At 30.3% G+C, this 14,775-nt stretch overlaps 1 protein-coding gene across 1 annotated transcript in view; it reads left to right on the top strand.

Annotated features, from left to right (window-relative positions):
• Nucleotides 1–3,098: 3,098 nt before the first annotated feature.
• LOC107446730 (nuclear protein localization 4) overlaps nucleotides 3,099–14,775 on the top strand; it is a 31,484-nt gene continuing 19,807 nt past the window's right edge. The window contains exons 1-4 of the mRNA XM_043051749.2: nucleotides 3,099–3,248; nucleotides 8,202–8,282; nucleotides 9,708–9,823; nucleotides 12,564–12,776. Of these exons, the coding sequence (XP_042907683.1) occupies nucleotides 3,246–3,248; nucleotides 8,202–8,282; nucleotides 9,708–9,823; nucleotides 12,564–12,776 (413 nt within the window). The 5' untranslated portion in view covers nucleotides 3,099–3,245. The remainder of the gene's footprint in view (nucleotides 3,249–8,201; nucleotides 8,283–9,707; nucleotides 9,824–12,563; nucleotides 12,777–14,775) is intronic.

Here is a 14,775-nt window from a genome sequence, read left to right as displayed (position 1 = left end):
TTGAATAATAACTCTTCAGATATCAGTTTTAAACCAAAAGGAAACTTGGAAACAGAAAATTTGTTTTTTGAAAAGTAACAAATTCTTTATTTTATGAATCACCAATCGTTAAAATATCATTTGTAAAAAAATATCTATTTGAATAAAACTTCAAAGCGTTGTTTTGAAGTTTTATTCAAAGATTCCTATTTTGCAATTACTGTTATAAAGTTTTTATTTATTCAGTTAAGGATTTCAGGTTTTTTTTTAAGAGGAATTTATCTCTTTTGCGTGAATCAAATGAGAACTATGTGTCCAGAATTTATTTATTTATTCAGTAACTAACTAATATTTTGATTTTTTCTTTTATCAGTGAAAATGTATTACTGTTTAAAATGTAAGTATTTTTCAGATTTGAATTTTGAAAGACTTAACTTTGAAGAAGTTTTTTAATGATTCTTATGTATATTTGAAATTAAAAATTTCTAATAAAAGTTCGGAACAAATTTCAATAACTTAAACGAAATAAAAATATGTTTGTTAGTTACTGAATAAATTTGGAAATTTCGCACGTATTCTCTGTAGCTTAATTTGCTGTTGCTTTAGATGAGTTTGTTGGAGTGTTTTTGCACTCCGGCGAATGTTGTACTCATTAAGTGCTGCTGCTAGAAATAAGAATAAAACATAGTAAAATCCTTTTTCAGTCTAAAAAAGGCCCCCAAATAAAATTTTTTTGAAATTATAATAATATTACTACTAAAGATGAAAAAAAATATTTACCATAATGTTAGAATTTATCAGAATGAAAGATTCTTATATTCTAAAGCAAGAGAATATGTTAAAGCTTCATTAATGATTTGATTTTTAAGTAGTTTTTTCAGATGTTAATATAATATGTAATTTTAAAATGAAATTTATTTTTATAGGGCACTCAATTTTAACTCCTGATATGTAACAGCTAAATTTGTGTAATAATTTTAAGTAGAAATTGATGTATTACTAGAGATGGGCTCTAATACATGCTCGTTATCATGGTTGTAGATGGTATTTTTACATTTTAAATGAGATAATCCACTTTTTTTTTCTTTTTTTTAGATTTGACATTTTATTTAGTATATGTACAGAATTTAATTGACACCGATTACATTTTAAGGTTTTAAAAAGGAAAACATATTTTGTAGAAAAAAATTTTGAATATAAATTGAAAAGCATTTTGTCTTTATCTAAGAAATTGAATCGACAATAATCTAGAAATAAATTTTTTTTTTATATGATTACTGGCAAATTATAGATCAAATAGATTTAAACTCTCAAGTTTCCTACTTTTTTAATTATCAACATGATGCTAAAGAAGAAAAAAACTTGATTTAAACAAATTTTTTTTATTCCCAATTAAAAATTTGATTCAACATGTGTTGTCAAAATTAGAGAGACATTCTACCCTTTTTTTATAATTAATTTATCAGCTAACTCTTTATACTGATAACTTGAGAGCACAAAGTTTTTTAGTGACACTCAAACTTAAGAATTTTCTTAGCATTATTTTTTTCTTTTTCCGAAGACTTATCAAGGGACTTTTTCCATTGCTGCTGAAAAAAGCATCACCGACTGCATTCATGAAATAAAATATCTACGTAGGTAGATATTTTATTTCATGAATGCATCCGTTCTCCGTCCCGCAGTGGACTGATCGTTAAGACACGGTTCCCAGCAGATCACCGAAGTCAAGCATCACTGGCTATGGTCAGTGTGCGGGTGGGTGACCACTTGGATCAGTCTGCGTAGGGACCGAGGGTGTGCGGTATTGGTCCTCGTTAAACTGTGCTACCGTAAAGTGCTCGACTTCACGCGCAGGTCGTCGGGCTACCGAAGCGGGGGTGTCACCGCCTCCGCAGAGGATCAAAATTGTGATGACATATCTTCGGATCATCCTCCGGGATGTTTCCCAGACCGTCGCCAATAGCCCATTGTGCAGCTCTAGTGCGACGTAAATTAACAACAACAACAGCATTCGTTCTCCAACAAAAGTATTTTTATCGAATGCGGAAGTCGTGCATCTGATCACCTTTGGGGAATTATTGTCCTTGATAATCTTAAGTGGTGAAACTTAATTCTCTATGAAATACCCACCAATGAGGCTGCCATTGTGCGGTAACTGCATTTGGGGAGAATCTCCTATCAGCGATAGTGCCTAAGTTTGGTTTTGTTATTAACATAGTAGGTAGATATTTTATTTGCGTTGCACTAGAGCTGCACAATGGGCTTTTGGCGACGTCCTGGGAAACATCATTGAGAATGATCTAAAGACATGCCATCGCAATTTTGATCCTCTACAGAGGGGTTGGCTCCCCTACTTTAGTAGCCAAATGACCTGCCCGCGAAGTCGAGCGCTTTACAGCAGAACATTTTAGCGAGGACCGATACCGCTCATCCCTGGGTCTAACGCAAACTGATCAAATTCATCACCCACCCACTTACTTACCGCAGCCAGTGATGCTAGACTTCACTGTTCAACTGGCTAGATATAATCCGATTATGTCTTACAAGACATAGTCGGAAAAAATTCCCTTTGATAAAAGCACCTCAAGCTTTTAGCACGGGAAACCTAACCCCTGTCTAAGCCGACGTAGATGAAGCCTCAAAACACTACATCGACTTGGCGGCCAAATGTTTATAAATTACGCACGAGAGAAACTGTTTGGACAAGCTTGAATGGCATGTGTGTGTGAGGGTCATCCGCACTGGCTGCGATTTTTTCGCAGGTGAATGATAACCTGATTATCGAGTTTTGAACAAGTAAAAATATTTTTCTAATCAGGTAGTCATACGCTTGCGATTTTGTTAGTTGCCAAAAATAGCATCCAGTGCGAAGGGCCTTATTGCTACATTAGCTGCAAAAATCGTTCTGTTCAGCGAGTTAAGGGCCACCCTGGAAAATGTATTTCACTAATCAGTATCTCATATTCTCTAGACCGGGAGCGACTGGGATGTGACCGGGATCGGAAAAGTGTGAATTTCATACAAATGCCATTTTAATCAAACGCGTATGCAGTTCACTGAGATATGTATTTTGATAGTGAAAATAAGCCACTGACTGTAAAATCAATCCTAATTGGTTTCTGGCAACAGCAACGAAAACTACAGTTTTAGTTAATGTTATCGCGACCGTAACGTTTTATATGTAAACATTCCGAATCATCTTGAAGGAATAATATTTTGACACTTTTGTGATTTTTTAAGCTAGCTTTCTTACCTGCACATATAAAATGGTAAGTTTGTATTATTAAATGCATTTCTATATAACTAAAATTTATTCAATTTGAAATTAAATTAAATTTTTATTCTGACTTAATTTTTGATGAGTAATGGTACCTTTGTGTTACTTCTTTTATTGTTTTCCTGTGTCCATTAATCGATTAGTGTTGTCACAAAATTTTCTATGGGTTCTTTTAGTTATTCTCGATAGAATATAATGTTATGGTGGGTAAATTTTTGCATGTTTATTTTTTTAAATTTCTTGCGTTTATAAAACTTTAAGGCTGAAATAATTCTCACCTTCTCTATATGCTGATCTTAGATAAACGTAATCACATTCCTTATCGGTTGATATTGTAATTCGTGCTTGTTACTGTTAGGATATGTTTTAACGCTTTTCTCCGTTTTTCTTTTCTGTCTTATTGTGTGTACCAATAATGAAATTAAGTATATTTATCTTAATTATACCCGGATACTAAGTTTGTTTACATTATGACAGGGTTTTCCTTTAACTCACGTTATTCATTGGTTATTTAAGGGTTTTTAATACTAATGTTTTGAATTTTTTATTGTTTAAAATATTTAAATAAATGATAAACTTGAGCTTTACTATGATTTAGAGTATGTTATGTCTTTTGTGTCATAAAATATTATAGTTTTTGCGGAAATTATATCAGGAAATTAATCATAAGGTATAAATAACTGTTTTTGACTATTTCTATGGTTGTATTTATTTTAGGTATGTCCAAAATCCCCCATAAGTATTTTGGTTCTTTGTGCAACGAATTCATGGAATGCCTAACTTTAGAGATATTTCCATTTTAATACTTGTTTACTAATGGTTAGATTGCAGAATTAGGTGCTTCTTAGATAGGGTACTGTAGCTTGGGATTTTTACTATATAAAAAATCTTCTTTCCTGTTGCTTGCCAATTTTGTATAGATCTCTAATAGTTAGGAAATCTCACTTTTAAGTCATTTTCTCTGTTTTCTGAAAGATCATAAGAAATTGCCCAAACAAAAAAAACCACCCTATCCTTTATTTCTAATGCGCCGAATGAAATCGCTAAGGCATTAAAAGATTTTTATATTTGAAAAAATATTTTTTCAAAACAACTTTCCCTTCCATGGGCTTTTTTTTTTTTGGTTTCCCACATGCTGTTGCTATAATTGACTGTTGCGATAATGTCTGATTATTGCTATAATTGGACTTCTTTTTTCGATGTTGGGTACAGCTTTCGATATGGAGTTCTTCCCAATGGTCTTTGTGACCATTGGGAAGAAGATAATTTTGTTTGTGACATTTATTTTCTCATGCAATGTCTGGTCATGCACCAATTTCTCTCTTATCCAACTTTTAGCTAAATATTTTTGTCACTTGTTATCCAAAAAGATAAAGCAATAATTGTATTTGTGTGTCATATAAATAAAGCTTAACAGTAGGAGTAAAGCTCAAATAATGAAACAAAAGGGGGGAAATTGATAGTTTTAGTTCTGAGAAAAAGATTCAAAATCTTGTAACTGAAACTTTGTCCTTTTTTCTGTTATTTTGTGTTTTATTCGCATTATTTGACTTAATTTATTTCTAACGCATGATTTATATTTTTTCTATGTTAGATATGTAAACCTTGTCATTCTTTATTTTTAAATGTAATCAAAGATGTCTATTAAAATAGCAAGTTTGAGCCATAGGTTTGAGGTGTTTGACCAGTCGTGATTAAAAGATTGTATTTTCCAAATAAAGCTTCTTTGTTTGGAATGTTATTATGTTTAGTCTCTCTATAGATAGAGTGTTTATAAATAAATAAAGATGGATAAAGAAATAATGAAATTATCGTCTGAGCAACTTCACTGAGATTTTCTTAGGCACTTTTTCTAGCAGCTATAATTAAAATCTTTGCTGCTCTACTACATTTTCCTTCTTTTTTTTTTTTTTTTTTTTTTTTTTTTTTTTTTTTTTTTTGTATCTGCTGTTATGACCCTTTAGATATGAAATCAAAGCAAATTTTTTTTTTTAAAGTATGCAAAAGGTTTTTAAAAATCTCAGAAGAGTCCTTGTAAATCTCTTTTAAAAGAAAGAAAAATTAACTGGTGCAGCTGCAACAGAGTTTACTTAACGACTTGAGTTTTATCATTCTTTGATAGTATTATCATTTTTCAATGAATTTGATAAGGAGAAAGCTAAAAGGACTATTTTAACTTATAAATTTCTTCTTAGGGGCTAAAAAAGTTAAAAGTTAAAAAATCATTTTATGAAAGTCTGCTGAGAAGCTAGAAAGATGAAAATTTCTATAACATGAATAATTTGAAGTATGAAGTGTATTTGTCTCTTTATAAATCTCTCTCTTACTACAATTCATGTTTTAGAAATTAGGAACTCTAGTCGCTCAAAAAAAAGTTTAACAATTCAATTAATATTTTTCCTTCTTTGAAAATGGTCCAAAGATAGTAAAAGATTTACTGCCTTCCTGACTACTTATTTATTCATTTTTTTGCAAAAATTGTATTTAAAACTTTTTATTATTATCAGGTGTTTAAGGGACATCACATAGAAAGTAATTAAAAAAAACTAGCAGTTGTTATTTATTTATTTATTTTGCAACTTAAGTAGGATATCATTCTTCCTATGTTACAACTGTTCATGTTTTAGAACTTTTCATTCTTTTCACCTCTAGGAAAAATTTAACAGCTAAAAACTGCATTTTTCCTTTACCCATATCAGATTTATGGCCTTATTATTATCATAAATTGATAAAAAGCTAAAATAGCTGGTGATAAAATCAAAATAATATTCGAATTGAGCGTGTCGTTTGCAGTGAAACCACCTCTCTGCAACGACCACTCTCTGTTCTGCAGTAAAATAGTCATTCGTAGAGGTTACCTCTTTTGACTTCAAAATTGGTATGACTTTTCGAAAACGATTTTAATTTTAGTCAGTTTAATTTTCTGGGTGCAAAAATGCCACTTCTGTTGGCATCATGAAAAGACAGATTTATTAATAAAATTTAACGTCTGTAAAAATGATCCCAACTGATATAATTATGTGTAAAAATAAATTTCCAATCATGCCTGATAAAGCTTTTTTAAAATAAGCAATTATGTTTTTTTTTTGTTCAAGTTTCCATTTAATTTTATATCATAAAAATTAGATAGCTTTAAAAGATGTTTTTTTTTTTCAAATAATTTTTGTTTTCTAATTAATAGCTTCGTCTTTAGAGTACTCTGACTGCAACATGAGGTTGTATCGTCATAAAGAGCTCTCTAAATAAGCGGCTGGGAAAGAAAAAACGTCCCCCTCACCTGCAAAAAAACCCAAATCAGGTGGGGTTGTTTGTTGGGGTTTAATTTTTTGGTTTACAGCATAGCATATTATTAGTATACAACCTAATTACATAGTATATGATTTTATTACTAAATCTATAACAGCATACAGTGTTAATATTAAAAAACTTAAAAAAAAACAAATTAAATTATTATGCCAATTCATTTTCAATTGCAGCTAATTAATTTAATTTAATTTAAACTCTGTCCTATGAATATTTTAAAGTATAGTTAGGTGATAACTAAATGACTGTCCTATTGGAAAAACACCCAATATTCTTTCCAACACAGTAGCTCTTTTTTCATTTTTTACAATTTAGGATTGACCATTATCAACATACAAAAAAAATGAGATGACCTTTAATTATTACCTATCAGTCACACAAAATTATTAATTTGAAAAGTAACACAGAACTTATACCAACCAGACAATGAGAATCTACGCCCACATGGAAAAATTATTGAAAAAAGGTGTAATTAAGCCCTTATTACTTTCCATTTTTTAGCTAATATGCTGAATTCAAACTACAATGAAAAAAGACTTCCTAAATACACGAGGAAAGAGGCAAATGATTCAGTTTCTAAGAAAAATGCTGAATGGCTAATTTTGGTTAAGTGTGTGCTCACACTCATTATTTAATGAAAGTGTAGTAGGGAAAACAAAAGAATTTGCCCATTTTATAGTTCAGTTAGCTGGCTGTCCAGCAAGCTCAGCTATTAAATGCTGGTTTTCTGTATGTCAACTTGAAAGGTTTGGGTCCTGAAAAAGCTTGTTGAAGTTTAAAGACATTTAACGAAGAAAGCAGAACCAGAAGAGATTATTACAAAACTTTTAAATAAATGTGTCATTTATTTTATTTTTACTTTGCCATATGTCATTAATTGCTGTAAATTACAGAAATTTCTTATAAAAATTAGATTAAAGATTAAAATGTTTTGGTAAAATACAAACAGTTATAAATTTCTGTTATGTTAAAAAATTTTTATTCTTTAAAATATAATATATATTTCCATAAAATGAAAATTTCAAAAATGTATTAAAATTTTTTCGTTCAATTTTTTGGCATGTAATCAAGATTATTTGCTTAAAATAATAAAATCATTTAAAAAAAATATTTTAAAATGTGTGAAATTAGTAATGAGAAGGAAAAAAAGGTTGGCAAAGGGTTTTTCTTGTTGTTGTTGTTATTCCTTAAAAAAAAACCTTTCAAAATGTGTTTTGTATAGATTTTTTTATAAAAACCCACCTAGGTTTTTTTAACAGGTGAGTGGGAGACAGCCCCGTAAATAAGAGCCTCACACAAATATTTTGAAAGCATTTTAATCTACTTATTTGTTTTGCTCAATTTTTTTGTTTTGATATTCTTTCATGTTTCCTTATTTGACTTTTTCCTCATTTGGGGGAGATGTTTGCCTTTCCCTGGTAGAGGTTTTAATAGTCTATTGTAAAAAAACAAAGTCTATGGAAAAATTATGTGCCTCCCAAAAGTCATCTCGGTGTAAAGGCTACGTTATAAGAAGTAGTCTATATTGAACTTAGTATATCTTAACTTTTTATTATATCCTATTTTTATTGTTAACAATGAATCTCATTGAATCAAAGTTCTATTTACATATCTTAAAATTTGTGTTTTTCTTTTAATATAGTTGGTTGCTGTTCAGTCATCTGAAGGAACAAAACGTATTGAATGTAATTCTTCTGAGAGTGTTGTCTCTTTTGTAAATAAGGTATCTGTTTGTGTTGGATATTTGAACACTGTTTAATAGATTTTTTTTTTTAAATTTTTACTGATGTAAAGATATTTCATTAGCAGAGCTGTAGTGAACGAAAATGAATGACTTGCCTCCACGTTCTTAATAAAATAATTTTGTTTTGTTTTGTTATTTGTATTTTTTTTATTTACTGTAAAATTTGCTGATTATTACTGTAGTTAGCTCTGTAATGTTCATAAAAAGGTAATCGTTAACTATTAGCGTTAGTAATTGCAAAATGCAACAAACGATAGATTGAAAAGGCTGACTACTTTTTAGCTGAGAATTTTTGTAAAGAAATGAGGATTTCCTGTTTTGAATGAAAATGTAATTTGGAACATGTGTCTTCGCCTAAAGAATTTCCTACTTACTTTATCTGAATTGTTAAAGTTAGAAGGAATGAAATCTTTTTTACTGAAATGTTACCTGGTTCTTCAATTAAAAACTCAGTATAGCACTCAGAATTATTTTTTTTGTGTTCATTTTGTGGTTAGTTTGTTAAGAGTTCTTTCTGTTCTTTTAAAGTAAGTCTATTAACAGTATCATTCATTGCTAAATGTGTTGTTTGAAGCATTTCCATATTTGCTCTTGAAAAAAAAAAAAAAAACAGTGACAAAACCTCTTGGATTTACAATAATTGTTGCAAAAGTCATGTGAAAATATGAGGCAATTACTGCCAAAAAATGAATTAAAAATGAGAATTCAAAATGAAATCATTGCAAACAAGTGTGTCAAGATAACCTCTTTAAAAAAGTCAGGGGTCTGTCTAGGTTTTTCTGAAAGGTACCTATTTTGTGAAAATTTAGACATAATTTGTGAAAAATTAAAAATTATATTACAAAATCAATACAAAAACATGGTAAAAATATAGATTTATCGTTTCTTAAAGGATAAAAAAATAAAATTTTAAGAAAAAGTATTTTGTGAAACTACCGTTTTTCCTAAAGTTGAATTTGTGAAACTACCGTTTCACCTAAAATTGAATTTGTGAAGGTACCGCTAAACGGTAGTAAATTCGGCCTGGACAGACCCCTGAAAGTTATTACTAAAATGTGTAATTTGATAATCCGGTGTTGTAAATATATATATTTTTAAAATATCCAGATGTAATGTAATGTAACCAAGTGGTATTTTAGAATATTTTAAAATTAAAATAGTGTGTTGTTCTTTGCTGTGTAATAATTGATATGAACCCTGAAATCTGCCTATAACTGTGTACTTCTGTAGCTTAGACTTTTTTACATTTGTCTACCATTTTGAACTTTCAAATGGAAATTTGGATGGTCTTTCAGACTACTTGAATTTCACTACCTAAATTATTCCCCAATTTCAAAGGGTAATGGCTCTAATTTTGTTTATAATTTTTATTCGTTTTCATTTATGCGAAGATTTGTTTTTCAGGTTAAAAGTGCCTTTGACATTGAGGCTACTCTAAGCTTCATTTTATACAAAGACAGAAGTCGGAAACATCCTCTGATATCCACTGATAAAAAACAGATATCTCATTATGGCATAAAGTAAATCACTTTTTTTTCTGTAATTCTATTAAAATGGAATAGAATATCAAACTTTTATTCTTATTATGTGCTTATCTATCACCAGAGCATTATTTTTAGTATTCTCTATTTTCCTAAATCATTATACCATTCTTCATAATGCAAGTTTGGTTATATTTATTATTTAAGTCAATTAAAATAACCGAAAAATCTAGGAATAGCAAAAGTTTCATTTTCATAATCACCAGAGTATTATTTTAAATATCCTCCTTAATCATTTCATAATGCATGTCACATTATTAATTAAATTAGTTATTCAGGATAGCCATAAAACAGAGAAAATATGCAAAAGTCACGAAATTTTATTATTCTGGAAAAAAAATCAGAGAAATGTGAGAAAATTCAATTAAAATAACCAAAAAGTCAGGGAAACTGAATTAATTTAAGCTTGAGGTTTCATTTTATCTTAAAACATAAGTCGTGTAGTAGCGCTTTAAAATTAATACAATTATAATAGCAAGTAAAAGTGTTATATATTATATTTAATGCATATGAACAAGTTATAATTAAAAAATTACTAAAATTTATGCCACAGATCAAAAAAATCAGTGAAATTCGATAAAATTAGCTTAGAAAAATCATGGAATTTTTTCCCTAAGTCTTTGCAGCCACTCTGTTATATTTTATTACTTTCATCCTTAGTTCTGTAATGTAGACGCATGTGCACGGGCTACTTGCTGGTGCATTTGCAGATTTTCTTACATTTTGTTGATACTTCTATTAAATTATTTTTTTAAAAAAATATATTCATTTAAGAAAAATCACATTTGTTTGCATGTCTCACTTGTCTAGATACTGTTGGCATTTTTATCTTTCTAATATATGCATATTGTTTTTTATGGATGTTTTTGATGTTTGATGTTAAAACTGTTTTAAATAACTATGTTTAAGTAATTTTTGGAATAAAATCATACTGTTTTTAACAAAGAGTTTGCAGATACTTTGCAGATGGTATATTATCTTTTATATTTTTAATCTTACTTTGAATTATTCACAAGTACTTGAAAATTCTTTTACTTCCTATGATTATTAGTTTTTGAAACTTAATTTTTTTTATATAATTTCTAATAAAACATATTTTTTTTATATTGCTTTATAACACAAAAATTTAAATCTCAAAAGAATCGACATTTTACTTGTTAATTACTCTGAAAAAAGATACATTACAAGAAAGATTAGTAATATTTATGAAATGTTTTATCTTTGTATTAGTTCACTTAAAATATTATCAAAGTTTGAATTGTTGTTAAAAAAAATTCAAACCTTAAATGAAAAAAAATTATCTATAATTAAGATACCAAGGTTGATGAGCTTATAAACAATGAGAAAGCTACAGAGAACACATATTAGTTATATTTTTGAGAAAATAAGTTGTCATCTTAGAAACTTCAGGGATTATTTAAACCATATTTTTAAGTCAAAATTATTTTATTAGATATTTTTTGTTTGAACCATTTAAGTTACTGTACCTGCAACTAACCACATATTTTTAAACTTGTAATTCAATTGCTGGCAAATACCAGATTGAATAATTGACACTAATTTTACTAGTTAAGATTTATTTTTACAAAATAAGAAAAGGATTTAGTAAGTAAGACTGATATAATCTGTTTTTGTTTGTTGATGGGGTCATGATTATCACCAGAAGAATCTTATTTGCTGCAAACATTTTAGTTTGGAACAAATAAGATGTTGCTGCCCATTCGTGAAATAATCCACCAGTAGCAAAACGAGCCAGACACAGCAATTGTTTTGATATGCTGCTGGTGAAAATCATGACCCCATCAACATAAAAATACTTATTTGCTTCAAACTAAAACATTGAGCCACTTTGACTCAGGGGATAGAGAGTTTGTGGTAGAACGCTCTATCCCCTGATCATGGACCGGGTGTGAAACCCAGGGATGGCTGGTTGATGCGAATCTGCCTTCTGCTTGCATCGATCACAGTGCTTACCTGAAATATCTTCAGTGGTAGACGGATCATGGATTAGAGTCCCTTTGCCGTCAGGCTGGCATTGGGAGGCTTTCGTGGTCTTCCTCTCCATGTAACACAAATGGGGGTTAGTTCCATCAAAAGTCCTCCACGATTTCTCCCAATACTTATCCAGGACTTCCCTTTTCTTCTAGATTGGGTTCAAAATTACAAGGCTATGGAGTTGAACATTAGTCCTTAACCCGAAAATTGGGTCGGCTGTTCAACGATGGTTATTAAAAAAGAATTTTAAAAAAATAAATAAAATAAAAAACTAAAATGTTGAAACTAGAGATACTTCTCTTTTTAGATTGGTTACATTTAAATTGGACTGTGAGACAGCTCATTTCTGATTTTTTTCAAATTAGGCATAGGATTTAAAGAGAAAAAAACATTCACCTTAGAAATACAAATGAGAAATGAGAATACAAATGAGATTTTATTATATGTTTCACTTTTTAAACTCGTAGTACTCTTTAAATATGATTTATTAAGTAATTGTGTGTGCTTAATAAATCACATAAAACAAATAAAAAGACTTTTTTATCACAGAGTTATGATTGTCCCCATTACATAGTGTAATGTTATCTCCTAGAAATTTTAATCTTTTTTAGAACTAAAGTGCTAAAAAAATTTATTTTGTTTATCACTAATATTATAGTATTATTATCTAGTCTTTACTAATGATTTTATATAATTGTTTTTACACTAAGATCTTTTTTTTAAGGCATGGTGACACATTATATTTAGTTCTTCAACAAGGAAGTGTAAATAGTAAAGAGGATTCATCATCATCATCTAAGTCACCATCTAACGATAGAAGAAAAAATTCTTTATTAGATGTCAATGAAGGAATTTACACTAACCTTGTCGAAGATACAGTAGATACTTATTTATTTAAACAAAATGGAAGCATTGAGAGAGAGAGGGACCCTAAATTGTGAGTATACAAATTCCCTATGATTACTGTATCATAAAGTAAAATTTAGTACCTTGGGGGGATATGAAAATATTGCATAAGCACTTAAGAGAAAGAGGTTTGTGATTTGGTTATTTTTATTGACAAAGGGAGGGGGAATATCAGTAATATCTATGCAAGACATTAAAATTCCCTTTTTTCCAGGACGTTTCAAAAATGCAAAAGAAGTGACAAAAAATAAGAATTTGAAAATTATTAAGCTTGAAATTAAAATTAGGGATTGAAAGAGTTGAAAACTATCTCTTCGAAGAGTTTCACGAGTTAAGAATTTTGACTTAGATGATAATAATACTATAATTTACTTTGATACCTTGATCACTTTACCTTTTGATCACGTTACCTTTTGATTACTTTGATAATTTACCTTATTACTTTGATTACTTTGGTGATTCCTTATTTTAAGTCAAATTTTTATTGTCTCAGATCAACGGACCATTGTCAAGCCCTGACATGCTATGTAATGCAATCATGCATACATTTATGCATGTATAGTAATAAAATGAAGAATATGTTTGTCTATCTGTGTGTGCCTCATAACTCTAAAACCGTTGGTTTTGTCATCATGAAATTTGGACACTTTTTGGATTTTTGGACACCCCAATCCTGAAAAGCGTTTAAAAATTTTCACATTGTTCAGAAGAATTTTTTTTTATTGGTTTAGAGCTAGGGTCATTGATATAAATTAAACTGCAAACAATTTTAAAGGTATCATTAGCTTATAGCTCTCGTTAATCAAAATAGGAGTTTATTGTACATTCTAAAATATTTAAATATTTTTTATTCGTTATGTCAGATAAATGTGAGTGTGGTGACATGAAACGTGTTGTGTTAGATAAGTGGACTATGCCACCAAATTAGTACAGTATACTCTTGGTATCTCGAACTTCGATATCTCAAAAACCTTGTTATGTCAACAACAAAACAAAACAAAAAAAAATTCTCTTGGCACTATACAGGGTGTTTATAAAGTCCCGGACCCATTTTGATGTTTCATAACTCATAAAATAATAAAAATAGATTAAAATTAATAACATAAGTGGTTAGATAGACTCAAAAAGTTTCATGACCCTTGTCAATGAACTTCCACGTGTGCCCCCTTCGTCGCATGGAGAATATCAATCAAGTCGATAGTCAATTTCATACCAGGTAGCGGCTAGCATGTCGGCATCCACAGAGGCTATTGCGGTTGTAATTCTGGCTTTTAGGTCATCAATGTTCGACACTGTCCTCCTGTAAACATTGTCCTTTATAAATCCCCAAAGAAAAAAAGTCCAGCGGCGTTATATCAGGTGATCTGGGTGGCCAAGGAATTGAACCTCCTCGCCCAATCCATCTTCCTGGAAAATGGTCATTCAAAGAACTACAAACGACGATACCCCAATGAGGTGGTGTACCATCTTGTTGCAAAAAGACATGTGGCTGAAGCTCTTCTAGTTGTGGAAATACGACGTTTTCCAACATTTCTAAGTATATGGCTGACGAGACCGTCTTTTCTGTAAAAAAGAAAGGCCCAATGACTCGGTCGTGCATTAGTCCACACCACACATTAACCTTTGGGGAATCCCTTTATGTCTCACGGTATTTGTGGGAGTTTTCAGATCCCCATATGCGCACATTATGTTGATTAACAACGCCAGAAACATGAAAGGATGCTTCGTCGGAGAACATTTTGCGCTTCAGAAAATCAGCATCATCTTCTATCCTTTCTACCATATCTGTTGCAAACGTCATCCTCCTACGCCTATCGCCCGGTTCCAATCCTTGAACAATTTGAACTTTGTATGCAGGCAGTCTTAATTGTTTCTTAATAACCTTGCACATCGTTGAAATTGGCATATCCAATTCTCTTGCCGCTGATCTCGCAGATCTTCTAGGATTGTCTAAAAATGTCTCTCTGACACGCTCAATGTCAAAATCACTTGTGCATGGACGTTCGGAACGTTTCTTATCTGCGATACTT

Source organism: Parasteatoda tepidariorum, chromosome 9, assembly GCF_043381705.1.
Source record: "Parasteatoda tepidariorum isolate YZ-2023 chromosome 9, CAS_Ptep_4.0, whole genome shotgun sequence".
Lineage (NCBI taxonomy): Eukaryota > Metazoa > Arthropoda > Arachnida > Araneae > Theridiidae > Parasteatoda > Parasteatoda tepidariorum.
This window is presented reverse-complemented; position numbering and strand designations above follow the sequence as displayed.